Source organism: Sylvia atricapilla, chromosome 5 (assembly GCF_009819655.1).
Source record: "Sylvia atricapilla isolate bSylAtr1 chromosome 5, bSylAtr1.pri, whole genome shotgun sequence".
In the NCBI taxonomy this organism is placed as follows: Eukaryota; Metazoa; Chordata; class Aves; order Passeriformes; family Sylviidae; genus Sylvia; species Sylvia atricapilla.
In genome coordinates, this window is record NC_089144.1 from 5,603,857 (window position 1) to 5,624,002 (window position 20,146).

General features: G+C 38.8%; 1 protein-coding gene across 1 annotated transcript in view; it reads left to right on the forward strand.

Annotated features, from left to right (window-relative positions):
• The first annotated feature begins 456 nt into the window (after positions 1-456).
• BRD1 (bromodomain containing 1) overlaps positions 457-20,146 on the forward strand; it is a 57,434-nt gene continuing 37,744 nt past the window's right edge. Inside the window, exons 1-3 of the mRNA XM_066318600.1 lie at positions 457-790; positions 4,901-6,281; positions 17,805-17,961. Coding sequence (XP_066174697.1) covers positions 4,915-6,281; positions 17,805-17,961 — 1,524 coding nt within the window. The 5' untranslated portion in view covers positions 457-790; positions 4,901-4,914. The remainder of the gene's footprint in view (positions 791-4,900; positions 6,282-17,804; positions 17,962-20,146) is intronic.

Genomic DNA, 20,146 nt, shown 5'->3' on the forward strand with positions numbered 1-20,146 from the left:
TCAACAAGCGGCAGCTTGACCCAGAGACCACGAAAGAGCTGACTATCAAGCAGGTTTTTTTACATAAGGAATCTTGAGCTTGGACTTCCTCCTGCAAGAGATAATAAATACCACTCGCTTCAACTTTTGAGCATCGGTTTTGTAACGAGCCGCGTCCCGCCTCCGTCCGTTCCTTGGCGCCCGCGCTGGGCCGTTCGAATGTTCTACCAGGGACGCGCGGCGGGTTCGGGTTCGGGCTCGGGCCCGGGTCCGGGCGGTGGCGGGAGCGCGGCGGCCGCGGGGCCAGCGCGTTCCCGCCCCGAGCGCGGCCGGTGCCGGCCCGGGGCGCGGGGAGCGGCGGCGCGCAGGCCCCGCCCCGCGGCTCGGCAGCGCCGGGCTGGGCGGTGCCTGGCGCCCTCACGTCCCTTCCCTCGCTCGCTCCCTCCCTCCCCGCCCGCCTCTCCTCCTCCCCCCCGTCGGCGCAGCGCTGTGGTGAAGCCGCATTGTTTGTGCCGCGGGGGGAGGGGAGCCGCTCAGCCCCGGGAGCCGAGCGCCGAGCCCGCAGCCGGACGGCGACGCGCACCGCGCCTCACGAATGCGCCGCGCCCGGCGGCAGCAGCAGCCCCGCACCCAGCGCCGGGTGACCGCCGCGGGCAGCGCGGCCCTCGAAGCGCCCGCTCGCCCGCCCGCGGCTGCCGGACGCGGGGCCAGGCGGCAGCACCGGCGGGGCCTCCGCCATTAACCCGGCCGAGCGTCGGCCGCAGCGGCGGAGCGGGAGGTCTGTCAGCCGCTCCTCGGCGGCTCCCACAGCGTGAGTACGGCCGGGTGGGCGGCGGGGGCCGGCGGGCGGGGGCTGCGGGCCCGGGAGCCGGCGGGTCCCGCCGCAGCGGGACGGGAGAGCGGCGTGGGGGGGAACGAGCGGGGCGGGCCGGGCACGGCAGCCTGCGGTGGGGGGGCAGCGGCGGGCGGGCGGGGAGGCGAGGCGAGCGCGGCGGTCTGGGGGAGGGAGGGAGGGCGCCGCTGGAGCTGTTTTGTCAGCCGCCATATTTGTGGGCCGAGTATTTTCGCGGCGGGGAGGGAGTGACTGTTGGGAAGGGCTGGAGATGATGGGCCCGGGCAGGAACCATCCTGCCGGGGGCCGGGAGGGGGGAGCGCCGCGCCGGGCAGGAACCATCGGCGGGAGGGGAGGGAGCGCGTTGGAGGCTCCCTGGGCGTGGGCAGGAAGTGTTGGCGCGGCACCGGCGGGGCGGGCCCGGGGGCGTGGGCAGCCGCGCGCGGGAGGCAGGATGCCGGGATGGCCGCGGGATCGGGCGGCGTGCGGGCTCGGGCCTCGGCGGGCTCTTTCCGCCGGAGAGCCGCTCTGCTGCTCCGCCTGTCTTGGCCGTGCCCGCGCTCGTTCGCTGCGCTCCGGGAGCCGCCGCTCTGCGCCGTGGCCCCGGGAATCGCTCCGGCTGCGCGGCCCCCGCGGCGGGTGGTGTCCGCCCCGTGTGCGTGTGAGCGCCGTTTGCTTACCGCCCCTCCTCGTCTAGGACTAAAGAGCGTTCCTGTGTCTTTTTTAAATAGTCTACATGAAAGTGCCGTTGAGAATGGAATTCCCTAGTCCGTTGAGCAGGGAGTCCAGGGACCAAAGACAGTTTATTTGAAGAGGAGGAAGGTAACTAGGACAGAGACTGTAATTTAGAAGTGTACTTTTAGTACTGTACTTTTCCTGTTGGTTTTGGCTATCCCACACCTTGATAAATAGCTTGCGCTTTTTTATTTTTTTCCCCTCGTACTGTGTATTTCACAGAAACAGCTGTCTCCGTGTACTGTTACCGTGAGGAGAAACGTCTGCTGGTGATTTCCTTCCCAAGTAGCTGATGCAATTCTAGGAGATAAGGGCCCTGGATAACTCTCCTGGTTTATATCCCACGGTCATTGAAGGCAGGACAGTGCTTACAGAAGTGTGCTGAAATAATTTTGTGTGCAGTTAGTGCAGTATCTTTGTGAGCATTGAATGGAAACTTGTCTTAGTTTACTCTTCAAATTTAGGTCTTGGTCCTCATTCCTGTCGATCTTCAGGATACTGGGAAAGGGGTGAGGGAGAGAGAAATGCTAGTTGATAATTGCCCAGGAAAAGCAAACCAGTTGTAGGTCATGAATCTGCTATGCAAGACTCTGGTCTTCAGACTGAGTATTTATAGAACATTTGTGAACAGAAGAATTTTGGAAAAACAAAACACTGCTTTGGCCTCTGGGGCATTTATGTTATTCATGCTAAATTTGCATGAAATTTGGCCTAAATTACTGCCTTTTTCAATTCTGTATGCATTACATTGTATTTGTAGGGTATCCATTCTGTGTTTGGGACTGTAACTTCCTGCCTAAGTCAGCTGTAGTCACTGTTGACAATTACAGTATATGTATATGTTAGCTCAATCTCTTTTTTTAATCAGTCTTGTTCATACAGCTCATTTGACTTTTGCAACAGCTGTCCTAAATCTTTAAGCAAGATGAGAGATCTTGTGCTTTTGAGTATTTTCTTCCTATTTTTAATGCCTGCCTGAAGCCATGCTCGAGAATCTTGGGAATAGGGAGGAGTGGAGAGCTTGGAAACACAGCATTAATGTGTTTTTCTGTGGTACTGGGCTAAGGTAGTGTGGATAAGCTAGACGTTTTTGATTTCTGAAGGTCGCCTCTCATCCTTCCTTCTGTATTTTTTCCAAAGCAGTCTTCTGTGCTCAGGAGCCACGTTGAATGGATACACAACCAGCTAAAATGTAGGAAGGGCCATTAAAATACCAAAACAGACTTTTGCATCTAGACAGAATTGAAATGCAATTATATGAGGTAAACATGCTGTAAACTGTGTTTCTTGATTTATCAATCAATCGATTCATCAATAAATTGAGTCCATTCTGATCTGTAATAAGTTGCTGTACATTGACACATCAGTGTGTTTTAGCTGAAGAATCCATCATTACTTGTTCACAATAACAAATCAGGGCCATTGTGTCATCTTCGTGTCTCTGAATTACACAATCTGAAACTGAAACTGGGAACTAACTTTTAATTTTGGTTAAATTACTGGTATGTTTTTGGTTTTAGTCGTTGGGCCTTCTTTGGCGTTACTAGTTGTTTAAACTGTTTTCTGCAGTTAGAAGCTAGTATGATCTAATCCTATGTTGTTTTACAGAATTTAAGTATTAAATTCTTCTTTCAAAGTTGTTTGAAGCGGTGCAACTTTTTATATTCTTTAGTTGTTTATAAAGAGCAGATCAGAGATCCGTCATGATTAAACACTGATTGTTGACGGCTAGATGGTACAGAAACTAGTAATGAGGGTTAAGAATTAGTTGTGTAGAAGTCAGATCTATGAGCAGCACAATTTTTGCATGGTTAATAAAACCAGCTTAGATGATGAGAGTAGAATCCATTTGTGAGAGCAGACAAATCAGAGCCTTTAGGGAACTGGTCTTAGGGTTAGTTGCCTAAGTGATCTCGTCTTCCTGTCAGAGGAGTTCCTTCAGTGGTTGGAGGCCTTTAGAAATTGGCATTATAGACTTCAGCAAAAGGCAAGTAACATGGAGTAGCTCATGCAGTTGTTCAGTGCTTGCTGTTTTCTTCCTGAAATAATATACTGGTCTTTCACAGTAGCTGTGTTTTGATTTCTCTGTTTCTCTGCTATTTTGTCAGTACGTGCTGGCACTAGTTGTGTTATAGTGAGCAGCACTGACTCAAAATGCAAAGTTGAAATGATGAGGCCTAATAATACTTCAGGCAGTGATTAAAGATTGAGGTTTTTTGTGTAGCTGAGGTTGAATGCTGTTTATTAATGACTTATGGGGAAGAAGGAAGAAGTTGAATAGAATTTTAAACTTGACAATTTCAGTCAGGTTTGTAATATTTTCTGCCCTTACAGGAGAAAAAGCCCACCCAGTGTGAAGATGTCCTAGTCGTGAGGCTTTGGAGTGGGGAGAGAAAGCTCTCTTTTTATATGATAGGTGATCTTTTTGCAGTAGGTTGTAAACTTTGAAATTGTTTTAAAGAGCTTGAGACTGGATTTATAAACAGGGAGGTTTTTTTTCTATCAGCAGTTGATTTGAGAACAGCTCCTGAAGAATCTGTTGAGGGAGAAGGATGTGTGTACATGCATACTTAAAAGCAGGGAACATGTTTTGGCCCTAAGTCAAATCTGCTTTACAGGTGGAATATTTACTAGTTGCAGTCCATACTGCGCCATATTGAGCACTGCGAGTTCTGTCACGTTCTTGTCATGTTGTGAAGAATAACTAAGGCTCACTAAGGATTGAGGAAAGTAAAAAAAGTAAAGGGCTGTCAAACTGCCCACTTGCCAAATGTGGAAGTGTGTGTACTTTTCTAGCTTTTAAATATAGCTGTAGTAATTGAGTTGATAACATGAATGTTTGAAATTGCACTGGAAAAATTTCAGAGGAAATTTGTTTTTCTTTCACAGTTGCATTAGTTCTTTTGAAAAGAGGTCTAGAGGACATAATCTGTAGCTGTTGTGAAAATTTTCAAACTGCAGGCACCCCATAGGTGTTAAGAAGTGTTGCATTAAAGGTTTTCTTACAAGGTAACAAAAGCATTTTTTTGTCTGTGATGCTTCTGAAATGTTTTTGTTCTCATGCAGTGGCCTTGCCAACAGTCCTTGTAGAGGGTTTCTAGCAAGGATTTTGTATAGCTGTGTTTACTGAGGGAAGTTGTTTGGAAGATCTATTGATCTTTAGGTTAAACTTGTATGAAACTGAGTCCTCTTGACTAAGAGTGATGGACTTTTGGTTTTATTTACTTTTAGTTAAATATATATGTATAGGGGGCTGTAGAACTGAAGGCATCTTTTTCCTTACTACAGTGAAACTACTTATATTTTAATATGATTGTTGGGAGTTCACAGTATTAATTGTTGCTGTAATTTCAGGTAAACATTACCAAATGAGGAGAAAAGGAAGATGCCATCGAGTATCGGCAGCAAGGCATTCTTCTTCCCCATGCAGTATTAAGCACTCCCCGACACGAGAAACCTTGACGTACGCTCAAGCTCAAAGGATGGTTGAAATAGAAATTGAAGGTCGCCTGCATAGGATCAGTATCTTTGATCCTTTAGAAATCATATTAGAAGATGATCTTACTGCCCAGGAAATGAGTGAATGCAACAGCAATAAAGAAAACAGTGAAAGACCGCCGGTTTGTCTAAGAAGCAAACGCCATAAAAATAACAAAGTGAAAAAGAAAAATGAAGCTCTTCCGAGCTCCCATGGTATACCTGCTACAACAGCTCCTCTTCCGGAACCAAAAGTACGGATTGTTGAATACAGTCCCCCTTCAGCTCCTCGGAGACCTCCAGTTTATTACAAATTCATTGAGAAGTCAGCAGAAGAACTTGATAACGAAGTTGAGTATGACATGGATGAAGAAGATTATGCGTGGTTAGAATTGATAAACGATAAGCGGAAAAGTGATGGAGTGTCAGTTGTTTCACAAAATATGTTTGAATTCCTTATGGATAGGTTTGAAAAAGAGTCTTATTGTGAGAACCAAAAACAGGGTGATCATCAGTCTTTAATTGATGAAGATGCGGTGTGTTGTATATGCATGGATGGTGAATGTCAGAACAGCAATGTGATCCTGTTTTGTGATATGTGTAATTTAGCAGTACATCAGGAATGCTATGGGGTGCCATATATACCTGAGGGCCAGTGGCTCTGCAGACACTGTTTGCAGTCCCGCTCTCGGCCTGTAGACTGTGTGCTGTGCCCAAACAAGGGAGGTGCCTTTAAAAAGACAGATGATGATCGTTGGGGACACGTGGTGTGTGCTCTGTGGATTCCAGAAGTTGGATTTGCCAATACGGTTTTTATTGAGCCAATTGATGGTGTCAGGAACATTCCCCCAGCCAGATGGAAGTTAACATGCTACCTCTGTAAACAGAAAGGTGTTGGTGCCTGCATCCAGTGCCACAAAGCAAACTGCTATACTGCATTCCATGTGACATGTGCTCAAAAGGCTGGTCTATATATGAAAATGGAACCTGTGAAAGAACTAACTGGCAGTGGAACAACGTTCTCTGTGAAAAAAACTGCCTATTGCGATGTACATACTCCACCAGGTTGCACACGGAGACCACTCAATATTTATGGAGAAGCTGAAATCAAAAACGGTGTTTGTAGGAAGGAGGGATCAGTCAGAACTGCTAGGTCTACATCAAAAATCAGAAAAAAGACAAAAAAAGCCAAGAAAACAGTGGTTGAACCCTGTACAGTTATGCCAACGGTATCTGCTCCTTATATTCCCCCCCAGAGGTAAGCAAACCATCAAAATGTGAGAAACTTTTATTATCTATTTAATTTTAAACCAGCGCTTTTGGATGCCATCTTGAAGTCTTTGTACGTTTTTTTCCATGCTTTCTTTAAAGGCCTTTTTCAGAGAATTACTGTTAATTATATGCATTGCTACTGTTAATTATATACATTGCACTCCTGTGGAGTTGCATTGAGAATGCAGTAACTTACTCAGAGAAATTATTAAGTGATCAAGTGATCTGTCTTGTCCTCAGAACATTTGGTCAGGGTTTTTTTTGGTGTTTTTTTTTTTTGTTTTGTTTTTTTTTTTTTTTTTTTCTTTTTTTTTTGTCAGACTAAGTTACATTCACTTGTCATTCACTCTACTTCAGAGAATTAACCGCTGAGTTCGGAATAGTAGGTGCAGTTGGTCTTTGTGTTAAAGAAAAAAAGCCAAGCTCAAAGTAAACTTTATTTGTAATTTTGGATTCTGAGCTTCTTTTTCTAATTTTAAGAGATGCAAAATGAGAATTACAATTGTGTATGTAAGTTTTGAATCTTTTTCATCTCACATGAATTAAGGATAAACTTGTAGCGTAAGATCTATGTAAGTTTTAACAAAAAAACCTTCAAGGAAGTGTTTTCCTTTTGTGGCAGAATAACTTCTCTGGAGGTATTTCTGAAATTTATGTTTGTGTGTTTACAACACCATGTATTTGTTTACCCCTTGAGTTAAATTCTTATTAATTTAAGAGCAGTAATTTGGAAAGTTTCTCAAACAGGCACCAGTTCCATGTGCAGGCTCATTTCCCGTACTGTGACTGGACTCTGAATGCACAGAAGTGAGGGCTTTTAAAATAATACGATGCTTTTTAAATAGCTGACTCACAGGTCTCAGGTAGTGAGCAATTAAAGCTGGTTAAATTAATCTAAATAAATACATGTTTAGAGACTGCAGTTCTTTCCTGTAATAAGTTTTTTTTAATGCAAGAAGCCACTCATTGACTGACTTCGACAAACAGCCTTCAGCTCCCGTGCAGTGTTTACAGACATCAGATTAATTGCTCAGTTCTCTGTTAGGATTGGCTTGGTAAAATGGTGTTTTTGTTTAGTGATGCACTGCAGAAAAACTTTAGTTGACAGTCAGCAATTAATACTGCTATTTAAACAGGAACTACTGTCCATGGAAGGGGGAAGTTGGTGTAAAATAATTTGGCTTTGTCTTATTTAGGGCAGTGCCAATTGATAGTGTAGTGTGTTTTTGGTTTGCTTTTTTAAAGACAATATAAGAAAGAACATGAACTAAGAGTTGAGGGTTAGAAAGTATGTTCTCAGTTGTGCCTCTGGCAGTTCATTTCATTTGGAAGTTTTAAAAAAGCCAGATTCTAAAAAGCGTCCTAAATGCTTTTTATTGTCAGATGGTGTTTTTTTTTTGTTTGTTTGTTTTGTTTTGTTTTTTTTTTGAGTAGTGATTAGATGCCAGGAGCAAAAATATAAAGATGTTTTCTTTTTTTTTTTTTTTTTCACATTAATAATTGAGCTTCTTTTCAAGACTGCAGGGAAATTCAGCTTTCTTCTATTTATGCTTCTCTTCATATTTCTAGAAACAAGTAGTGTTCCTATACTCTATGTCATAAGCGTAAAAATGTGCACAGTTTAAAGGAATTTTAAAGTTGAGCTTTATTATAAATTGCTTGTCTTTGGCTGAGGGAGGCCCTTGCTTAAGTACTCTTTGTAACGTGAACATGTCCAATCCTAGAAAACTGTTCCCTGAATTAAAAGTGAAACAGGAATGGGCGTATTAAAAGGAAAAGTGATGACACTGCAGACCCAAATCTCTAGTTTTAGAACCACTTGTCTAGTTTTCTTTGGCTGTTGTTCAATTTTTTTCTGTTTAGGAAATGCTCTTGTTTGTCTGTAGCAATCAAGCAGATACCGATAAAGTATTAAAAAATTATGTGGATCATTTCACAGTAGTCTTCATTTAAATTATTCCTTTACTCTAATCTGGTTGTTTTAAATACCTTTTTTTTTTTTTTTCCTCTCTTTTTTTTTTTTTTTTCCCTTGGAGCTGAAGCATGATTTTTCAGAGGTCTTGAGGAAGAGCAATTAAGCTATACAAGTTACTAGAGAATAAATATATATACTTAATATTTAAACCCTCGTGCTTTTTTACCAGAAGGATTTGGTGTTTTTATATGTTTTCAACACCTCTGGTAATTGAGGCACACGTGGAAGATGCTTGGTTTGGATTGCTTTCTTAATACCTAGACTGTGCACCTCCTTGGGGTATTGCTGGCTCTTCAGGGATGGTTGTTGGAAGAGTGTACAGATAGGAAGATCATAGTGAGGAGGAAAGTACATGCTGGATGCAGCCCCTGAGTACATCTGGTGAGGCTTGAGGAAAACCATCTTGCAATTAATGTTTCGTTTAAGGAGAAGGATTGGTATCCTTTTCTGGATGGTGAGAATATATGAACGACTGAACATTTTGGTAAACACAGTTTTTAGTAATTCTGTTTTCTGAGACAATTATCTTAATGTTCAGGATATTTAAAAAAAACGGAGTGTGGAACAGCATACTTCGTAATTTCTACACAACTTTTGTAGCTTATTGATTTCTGGATCAGCTTACCTTAAGTCAGGTTTCTATGCTACTGCCTTGAATGACTTCAGCCAGAATTCCTTACACAGATGTAATACTCAGCTTTTTGCTGTGAAATTATATAGATAGTGTCATTCTCTAAGTCGTTTATAATCTAATTATATGACCTTTCATCTGTGAGCTACTGATTAAGGGATGTGCAGATCACTGATCCATTGATGATAGGAGATAAAAGCTTACCTCCCCTGCCTTTTTTTTTTTTTTTCTTTAATTTATTTTTAATGCTGGGCTTCTATCTGTGCTGTTGCCTGGGTATTTTGGAAAGTCTATACCTAAGTATCTACTTCCAAAGGTGCAGTAGTTCTTCTTGCAGCCTTACGGTGGTTTCAGTTTTCAGTGCTGTCAATGCTGACTTGTAACTTGCTTAGCATTTGTAATAATGTATGGGGCTACCAGGGAGCTCTTATGCATGAAGGATGTATGTCAGACCTTGCTACAGAGATGTGTTGTTTCTTTACTCGGAAATTCCATTCAGTTTTTATTGAAATGCAAAACTCTTGAAAGTGGTTACTTACACTCTACTGTTCGTCCTCATACCTTTTTTGTTTGCCTGTTTTTGGTGGGTTTGTTTGTTTGTTTAGGGGTTTTTTGATTGTTTAAAGGTAGAAATGAGCATCATCTAAAAGCTGGGTTTCTGGGAAGTGCCAGAGCAGCTGTGCTGTGTGGGGAGGAGAGTGGGAAAGGACACTGAAACTGTCCCACTGTATGGGAGGGACAGACAGGACCTGCTCCTCTTGGCAAATAGTAGTCAAAAAGTAGCCTCCCTCTGCCACCAGCTAGTTTGGCTGAAGAAAATGGCAGATTTGTTCCTGAAGTATAGTGTTGCCACTAGGGATTTGTAATGATTGAGTTTTGCTTAGTAGAGAGATTCCCTGCTCCCAAAAAAACAAAACAAACCAAACAAACAAAAAACACAAAAACACACACACACACAAAAAAAAAAAAAAAGGGCAAAAAACCCAACCAAAACAAAACAAAAAAACAACCTAGAAGGACTTTGTTTAGACTGCAGGTCCAGAATTTTCAAGTTAGCAAATCCTAACTTTTAGGGTTGCCTTGACAATCTAAATCAAGCTGCTTCTCTCTGTTAGTTCTCTTGCACTGGCTCTGTGCTCAATTTCTTGTGATTTTTTTGGGGGGTTTGGTTGATTGGTTGTTTTTTCCATCTGCTGCTTCTCATCCTTGTCCTTTATAACTGTTGCCTTATTCACCAAGCCGGATTGGTAAGTGAAGCAGAAGTGTTACAATGTTAGCTGGGAAAACTGCATGGTTTATCTTACTGTTCCTTGTTTGATTCTTTAGTACAAATAGCATTGGTTTTGTGTAGTTTCTTGATCTGATGTGTCAAAAGAGGCATTTAAAAATGTTTACTTGTTAGCCAGCGTCAATATTCACATTATTTTAAAAAACTGTGAAGCTATAATACTGTAGATATGTATTTGAAGGGAATAGAATGTGATATAAAATATTTACTCTCCAGTATTTTATAAATATACACTGAGATACAGTGTAATCTGCTTTATTAAAATGCCATTCCTTCAAGTACTGCCCTATTAAATAGAAGCTGGCATTAAAAGTGTATAAATATTTGCTTTCATCTTTAGTTTCTCTTTCTGCAAACATGGGATGTTTGTTATGTCTGAAATTTAGAAAACATTTGAGATGCAATACTTGTATAGAGAAAGAATAAGTAACAAAGCCCTATTTTATTAGAAGTAGGAGCACTGAATGTTGCTGCATGAGGTGTGTTGCATCATTAATATTAAAAGAGAATTACAAGATTGTTATGAAAGTAGGTAAGTAGTAGCCAACAGCTGAGAGCAAAAATTGCTGAGACTCTTACAAAAACATTTTCATCTCTTCTGACAGATCAGCATTTGTGCCCCATATTAACTGATTTCTTTTTGTTGATCTTTGGTTTTTCTTAGGAGGAATACTGTGCCTGGCAGTAAGCTGGATTTCAGTTATTGTCTCAAGGCAGAACCAGTATTATCTTTTGGTTTATAATTTACCTGGTTGAGCTATCCTGAACTTTCTTACTGAGTAATTAAATCTAATCTTGTTATCTTAACACAGGAATCTTGATTGTCTCTGAAAGGAAGTGTGGACCAGAAGAATAAATAACGAATAAACAGAAAGTGTTGAAATGCAATATAAGAGGAAAAAGAACCTTAACAAAGCCTTTGAGACACTGTTAGTCTGCATTCAAAGATAATGCTTCTTATTCATATATGTAGCTTGTGGATTTTTTGGGGACATTTTTTAGGACTTTTTTAGGGTACTCTAAATTAGAATATTTGTAGCGGTTTTTTTAATACATTCAGGAAGTTTTTAAGGTGGGGGGTAAGAACAAGAATTTTGGCTTAAAATTCGACATACACTATTGAAAAATACTGCTGGTGCCAACATTGCAAAGAACTTGGAATCTGAATAAATTTAGACTAATGTCTGTTAGCTCTTTATCCTTGAATATAAACGTATAATTCACAGAATGATGTGAAAATGCTTATTTTAATTCCAGGGAGCATGATGTAGGTATGCCTTGTGACTGTACCTAATACTTGGATCATAGAATCACCTAAGTGAAGGGAATGACAGAAGTCATGGACTGCTGATGTTTCTTGTCTTGTCACATTGTTTGACTTTGAAGTCTTTCTGTTACATGTAGGAAGTACTGCTCATCCTGATCTCTTCGTTTAAATAAAAAAGTGATTTTCCCTAAATTAAAAAAAGAGCTGCTGTTCACTTTTGCCTCAGCAGTATTTTAAAAAAGTAAAGGTAACTTCAGAGCAATGTTTTGAAGCTAGTTCATTTTGAAGCTAGTTCATTTTGACACTGGTTGGCTTATTAAATAAGGATTAATTGATGTGTTCAAAGAACTGTAACTTATTTAGTAAATTGTAAAAGTAGATTTTGAGTAAAACTAATACATTTTTTGTGTTTATTTTATGAGTACAAGGCCAAGAAGCTTAAAACAAATGAATACATTACTTCTGTAATGCATATCATTAATATTCTATGTGCTTTCTAAGGGGTTTGGTCCACAATGATTATATATGTGATAATGCTGTTCTGAAGAACAAGATTTATGTGATTTTGTTTTTCAGAACTTCTGAGATTGACCAGTTATGTGAACTTCCATTTTTTTTTTTTTTGGTGGCACATAGAAGGTGGTGTGATTTGTGCCATAGCAAAACATCTGAAGAATGCATTGTCTGAAGAACTGTCTCCTGGCAATCTTTTTATTCAATCATCATGTTACAGAGTGCATAAAATTAAAAGATAAATGCTGAGCTTTCTAATAATTACAGATCAAAATGTGATTTTTGAGTAATACGTCTGATGTGAATTTAGCCTTTTGACATTAGATTTCAAAATCGTGTGTGGTCATTACATATGTAGAGGAACTGGCAAAGTAAATCCGTGCATATGATTTTTCTGAGAAGACATTTTTCCAGTGTGACAGGGTGGGGGGTTTTCATTGTTAGAGCTGGTTTTTGTTTTGGTATTTTATTTATTATTTGGGTTTGTTTTTTTTTTTCCTTATCCAAAGTTTTGGAATATCACAAACTCTAGTTGTTAGAACAGGAAGAAGATAACAGAATTAACTGAAATAACAGTGTTTTCTTACCACTTCAGTTTGCTGTTCTACTTTTCCTGTCCGAGCAAAATTTTGCAAGCTGCTTGCTCAAATAGAAAAATAGGGGGTTCACAGTCATGTAAGCAAGACAAAGTGCTTCCTACATGTGCATTCAAAACCAAATACTATTTAAATGCCAGTAAATGTTGAAAAAAGAATAGGAACCTGGAGAGACTTTCAGGCTTCAGAAGATGTATCAGTAGATTCAATATTTGCTGTTAGACTCTCAAGCTAGGAGAGGCAATCTTTTTCAGTCTTTCCAGGATTTGGAATGTAGTCTGTTAGGCATGTGGCTGACTTCTGCTTGGTATTAAAGGAATGCTCAACTTTTTCAAAAGGAAATAAAGACACACAGATGGATTCTGATTTTTACGTAGTTATTCATTTACCTGTGTTGTCTTTCAAGTTGGTCAGAACAGTTGAGGGTTTTTTTATTTTTAAGTTAATAAGTCATATAATAGGTTTTATCTTTTATTGAGGAATAGGATAACAAAGCTGTGTTTCTTCACTGTTAAAAAAATTGTTTATTGAAAGACAAGTTTTACAAACATTTTGATAAGCAGCCGCTGCCAAAGATTTTCTGTGAGAAGGGTAAGAGAGTCTCATCTGCTCAGATGGGCATTCTGATCTTCAGAAACGGAGGTTTTTGGATATAGAACTAGGAGGAATAGTGGGTAAAGTTCCAGAATTAATTCCAATTCCCCAAATAAATTCTTCCATACCTTTTTATTCTAGTTTTATGCTAGTTGTCTTCCAGTAAATGTTAGTGGAATTACTATAATTATCTTAGGGAAGTCCCAGGTCTTTCCTGTTTCCTACAAGTCTCGCTATATTTTGTGGAACTTTGCTGAACAAGGCTTGAAATTTCAAGTGTTCTGGAAACTCAGTTTACTTTGTAGCAACTTGTTCAGTAATTTTTTTTACATTCTGTTCTGACAGGTTTTAAAATGAATCTGCAGTCTTTATGTGGGAAAATGAGGGTATTTTATTTGCTCTGTAAAGTGGAACATAATTTGATTGCTAATGAGTGTTAGCATATGTCAAGAGAAGCTGGTATGTTAATGATACTAAATTAAATGTTACAGAATATAATATATTTTCCTGTGTTGTGTGTACCTTTAGTAGTGCCGTGGTGGATAAAAGATAATGCAAAATAACAAACTGATAAAACTGGAGACTGGAGACAAGTATGGTAATTAAAATATTAGGGTCGTTTCATGTTCAAAAATTGCTTAGTTTTGCTGAATGTTTGATCTTCCTTAAGGTATTTGATTAATACAGATTTTCATATTGAATTCTTTGTGTTTGAGTTACTGTAGTAATGTTGCCAAAATCACATACTTGCTCAAGAAAATGTTCTCTCCAGTTTATATTTCAAAAATTTAAGAATTTTGAGGCATTGTAATACTAAAATAATACCTGTGGAATTAAAAAGTGTGTGTGGTTTGTGCAGTGGTTAGTAATGGTTGATAAAAAAGTGGCTGATTATCTCTCATTGGCTTTCTCAGGTTAAACTGCCACACTGTTGGTTACCAGAAATACTGGTTTCACTTTCCCCTGTAACCAGTTGGCAAAGTTGCTACAGTGATATGTAACTGAAACTGGGAGAGGAAGGAGGTCATGAGTTAAAGAAGGCAGCTGTGAGATTTGCTAATATGTTAAAAGCACATCTCTTACATTGACAAAATTTATTTTATGCATTTTTTCTAGAAGGTGAGGAAAGAAGGACTGAGTAACACACTCAGCTCTCTGAATGCATTGGTCAGTGCATTAAGTGTATCATTCTTTATAGGGTAGATTATCCATCAAATGTCTCCACGTGAGGAGAGGTGTTATTTCAGAGGTTCGGTTCAAAAGGGACCTTTTGCTGTTTAAAGACAAGCAGGGAATTGTATGATAATCTCCATTTGTAGTGCACATCAGTGTTTTACAGGGCTGGGGAAAGGAAGTAGTTCTGGCTCACTCAGTTGGCTGTGGCACAGTTAAAACAGTTCTGAAAAATGTTTTTGTCATCTGTGTAGTTTTGGCACGTAGCTCTAAAAAACAAAAACAGGAATTGGTGCAACTGCTAAAACAGTGCTAAAACATCAAAAGGCTGCAGTGGTCATCAGCTTGAAACCTAGTGATTCTTTTGTGAGACCAGTTAGATAGACAGTCACCTTTTTAAGAATTCTCAAATTCCTCTATCAATGTACTTTGTTTTAAATAATTGCTAAATTGAGGGGAAATTATGAGGTTTTCTCTCATTAGTTGGTATGCTTGACTTGCCTTTAGAAAATAATACAGAAAGCTGTTCTTTTTTGATGTTCTTATCCTGGAAAAAGTTCTAGTGTGGACAGATAACTTAGCAAAAAATTGCCTTCGCTGAGGTGTTTTCTGTAGTTCTGGGAGGTGCCCTAAGTTCTCTAAGCCTTGCCTCTGCATTGGGGATTTATCAGCATAGTGTAGCAATTAATCCTGTCATGTCCAAGTCAAATCCTGAATTGCAAAATGATGAAATCTTTAAACAGCTCTCCCTTATGTAGCCCAAATGCATGCCTTTTTTTAAATTCCTGAGTATTTTTTTTTATTACATCTTTGTTGGAAAAAAAAGCAAAAGAGAAGTGGAATGTATGGAAAATTCCTTTGGGTGGTGGGAGCTACAAAATCAGTACCCAGTCTGTGCAACTTATAAGGATTCTACAGCAACATTGTCTCATTTCCCAAAAATGGTTGTGTTGCCCATCAAAATTTAAAGTGCTTGGGACAGTAAAAGTCTGCCTGGAAGTATCAGACTAAGCAAAAGGATGGTTAAAGAGCTGTGATACAGGTAGTGGGTTGTTAGAGTCTAACAGCAGATGTAACATCCTAGCACTAAGTTCATGGTGTAGAGGTTCTGTAGATTGCTGCCACATTAAGAGTTTCAGAGCTCTGTATTTTGACAAGGATATAGCTGCTGCCCGTGTGTGTTTAAATTATATATTGTGTTTAATTTAGAGGGGAAAGGCAGAGATGAGTAGTTTCCAACCCCTGGTTAAGTAGTCTCTGCACTCCAAATTACCTTCTGTTTATTTATATTTTGAAAGTTGGAGAGTGTCTGTTCTGAACATCTTTCTTAAGCTTCTTTCTTTTACCACTGCTATTATAATTATATATGAATAGAGTGGTTCGTTATGTGAATTGGCAGATGTACTTAAAGCTGTAGTTAAACATGTTTGCTTAGTCTTGCCACATCTGATGGGCATAAAGCCCAGGCACCTTTCTTCATGTTATGATTCTCTGATCTTTCCAAATAGTTGTGTATTTGGCTGTGCTTCTTTTGGCTCAGTTCAGTCGGTTTTACCATTTCCAAGAGATTTGTGAAAGCAATTATTTGATTTTGATTACATTCTATAATTAATTGTAATTATGTTGTTTGAAGTTTAGTAGAATCACATCTGTTCTGCATTGAGTAAACTTTTGTGGAGCCTGTGTCTGCCTTCCACTGCAAGATGTACAAGACAGTCTGAAGTCCATCTGCAGACCTTCTAAGCTTTAAATTAAGCTAGAATTTTTCAAGAATGCCTAACTAGCTTAGTTATTAATTAAAAGACCAATGTCACTGAGGAACTGAAGGACACAATGGCACTGTAGTTCAAAGGAAACCTGGGTTCGCTCTGCCATTACCTGGTGATGACTGAAAACTTCAGCTATAGTTAGTACTGAATAGACTTATTGCACCTTATCTTCTACACAGTCCAAAAAACCCCAGGGATTGACCTTTGGTGAACCCAAAGTACACTCACTTGTATGTTAGTCTGAAAAATATTTATTTTTTCCCAGATATTCTTAAAAACCATTTTACCCAATGCTTCCTTCTAACTTTATATTTTCTTTAGGTGTGTTGACTACTTGGCTTTTATCAGTTACCTGCAAAACTGCTTTCTTCCTAATACAAAAAGGGAAAAAGCAGAAAAGTATTAGTATGTATATGCAATCATGATTTTTGTTTAAATATCTCATGGTACTACTCAGACACTTATTGAGTTAATATTTGCTTAGTATTTGCTTTAGTATTAAATTTTGGAGAATGTGTGATAAACCCTCTACTGTTGGTTGTAGAATTTTGCTGTGGGTAGTGGTAATATTCTGAGTGAAGAATTAACAGATTTCTTTTTTCATTGTTATTATCTTTTCTGTAACTGTTTTACATCCAGCTCACTTTCCAGCTCACCCCTGCCCTCAAATGAAGGAACTATCTCTCTTGCAATATCAAGGGTTGGTGGCTTGGGGCATCTTGAGTTAATGCTACAAGGGCTGCCACCAGTTACAAATACTAGCATTGTCATAGAAAGAGAAAATCTTTTCATTCTATAACCATTAACTTTTTCTAACTTCTGTTTTCCTGTAATTTCCAGATACTGTAGGCACAGACAGCTGAAGATTTGTTTCAGATAAACTTTCTTTTTAATAGGTTTTCAGAAGCCATTTGGACATCTATCTAACATGTCGTTATTTGAAAAATAGGAATCAGTATTGTTGTGTGTGATGTTCATAAAGCACTTTCCTTGAGCATTTGTCAATGAGTACATGCATATTTAGATTTGTTAAAAAGCAGTTTTGGAGAAAATACTGATTGATTTTGATTGAAGTATTTTGTTAGCTGTTCATATCATCCTTACCATCATCTTTGGTTATTTTCACTGTATTTGTGGGGTAAAATAATAATTGTTCCTGTGTTGTATGTTTTTTATTTGGTTTATTTGTTGGAAATTTAATATTAATAGAGTAATACAAGACTTTCATTGCATGTTTTTATGCAAAAAGTTTGAATATGTATTGTCTGTAAAATAAACTCGTAATTCTTTCTGTAGATGGCAACAAATGATCTGATGATTGTCATAGTGATTTGGAGCTTTTTATCTGATTGCATTTTCAATGAGAAAATCATTCTTAAATGCACATAAATCTTTATTCTCAGCCCTGATCTGGGATTGCTCTTCCAATAATGATTGCAAAAAAAATTGATTCCCTTTAGCTTTATAAAGTATCTTAATCTATTTAATAGGAGCTGCAGTGTCAAGCCAATGTTTTTGGTTGTAATTTACAGCTCAGAAATGATTGTACTGGAAGGGATCTTACTGAAAGAAGTTAGTAACATAGTGATTACTTCTGATTTTACAGTATACATTCATATATATATATGATGATTAATGTCCATAGATAAATATGTTTTATGCTTTGCTGTGAAAAATACAATGTCAGTTTTTCCATGTTGTAGATTAAATAAGATTATGAATCAGGTGGCCATTCAACGAAAGAAGCATTTTGTTGAACGAGTGCACAGTTACTGGTTGCTTAAAAGGCTGTCTAGGAATGGTGTTCCACTCTTGAGAAGACTGCAGTCCAGTTTACAGTCACAAAGAAACACACAACAGGTATGTGACATACTTTTTACTTACAAGAAAAAATCGGACATTTTCTGTTTTGAGCTAAAAAATAAATTAGGAAACGTAGCACAAAGCAAAATCTTTATTTTACTCAGGATTGAATAAATTCTTTACCCTATTCTGAAGTGATACTACCTATATTGGCAGTTGGTAATTATCTATTACTTTTCAATATGTGAGATTAAAAGATTTGCACCTTTTCTTCTGTTTTGCTTAAATGTTTCACAAAAATACTATCATTACAAATACCATAATGCCATTACTTGAAGTGTTGTAGTTTTTTGGAACTCATTCTTCAGTGTACTGTCAGATAAAAAATAAGTTATTTTATATTCATCCAAAGATGCAAAGCAAATGTCTTATTTGACACTTGAAAAAACTGTGGATTTTGACAGGGTAAAGGAGTAGACAGCTAGTTTACAGTTTTCCAGTTACGATCTGTATTGCCCACCTTGTTTGGTAATAGCAAAATGCAAGTTGTTGATGGAGTTCAAAGACCTGTTTCAACTTCTGGTTTTGCTTTTGACACACTTAAGTGGGATTGTAGACAAGCATGAGTTTAGTTGTACATTCCTATGAATAAGTTGCTGAAAGACTTTAAAATAGCAACTCTAGGTGGTCTGTTTTGGTTTCAGGTTACTGGATAGCTTCAAAAATAATTAAAACTTCTGAATTGTGTGGATCCATGTGTGTAGACTTTGAAAAGCTGTGAAGCATCATGATGTGGAAATTTTTACTGCATCCCAGTTACCTTTTTTAATGGAGTGGAATGTGTAGGTGGCTGTGTTGTTTCCATTCTCCTGGTGTTTGATTTTCTGTAAAATAACCTGTAAAATTTAGGAATTAATTTTATGATAATTTACTTGTACTAAATTGACTTTTTCCCCCTCTGAAGTGGAGCAGTTATTTTTGTTTGAATTGTGGTTTTGTTTGCTGATTAAGTCATTGATTGCTGCAATCATAAAAGTACTATGGTCAACATTGCTTCCTAATTATTTGATCTGTCATGTTTGTGTGTGTTTATTTGGGGTTTTTTTTAGCTTTTCCTGTGGAAAAACTAATTAATAATTTCCAGAGTAATTGAGATTGGAAAGGAGGTCATCTGGTACAACCCCACTGCTCCAGCAGGGGCACTTAGAACAGGTTGTCCAGCACTGTGTCCAGTTGGCTTTTGAGTATCTCCAGGACTGGAAATTCCACAACCTCTCTGGGTAGCTCTGCTAGTGCTTGGTCACCCTTACAGTTTAGAAAGAAAATAAAAGTCTTCTGATGTCCATTCTTATTTGTGCCCATTGCCTCTTGTATTGTCACTGGGCACCACTGAATGGAGCCTGGCTCCATCTTCTTGCCTCCTCCCTTCAGGTATTTTTGTGTATTGGTGAGATTTCTGCCCTGGGCTTTTTCTCCTCCAGGCTAAACAGTTCAAGCTCTCTCAGCCTTTCCTCATAGCTGAGATTCACAAATTCCATTTACATGGCCTCCTTTTAGGTGGAGTCTACTTTGGATATAAATTCCCCACTTGTTTATCTTGTTTTCATTGTTTCTATGTTACTCCGTTTTGAGGTTTGATTAATCTTTGACTTCTGCATGAGAGCTTCTGAAGAGTGATACTTGGCAGTGTACCTAATTAGTGTTACCTAATAATAGTTGAAATTCATTTATTCAAATAATAAACTTTTTTTTTAATGAGCTTGAGTCCTTATAAAATGCTGAAGTCAAGCACAGAAGTGTGGTGCTATTGTGGCAGTATGGAACTAGACCATTGTTAGTGTCTGAAAAATTACACAGTCCAGTTTTCTGCTGGGATGGCATGATAGTTAAATAATGACTGTCACAATAAAATTATTATTGTAATTGATGTTTGATTAAAATAAAATAGGCTTTTGATATTAGCGTTTTAAAATTCAGTTGCTGGTTTATACTTCGGTACAAACAGTATTTCATTATTTTCTTTTCTAATTTGAGAACAATTTTTAAATAAGGAAATAATCTATTCTAAATAAATTAGAAGCTATTTGTATTGGTCTGTTAAAAAGTTTGTTCTTTTGAAAAGTAAAATCTAGTTTCAAGGCAAGCTGAGTATTACATGCTTCTGCTGATGAAAAATGTGTAGTTAGTGCTTTTTAGTGGGTAGCAAGCGTCCTGTGCATGACATTGTGTCTTTTCCATAGCA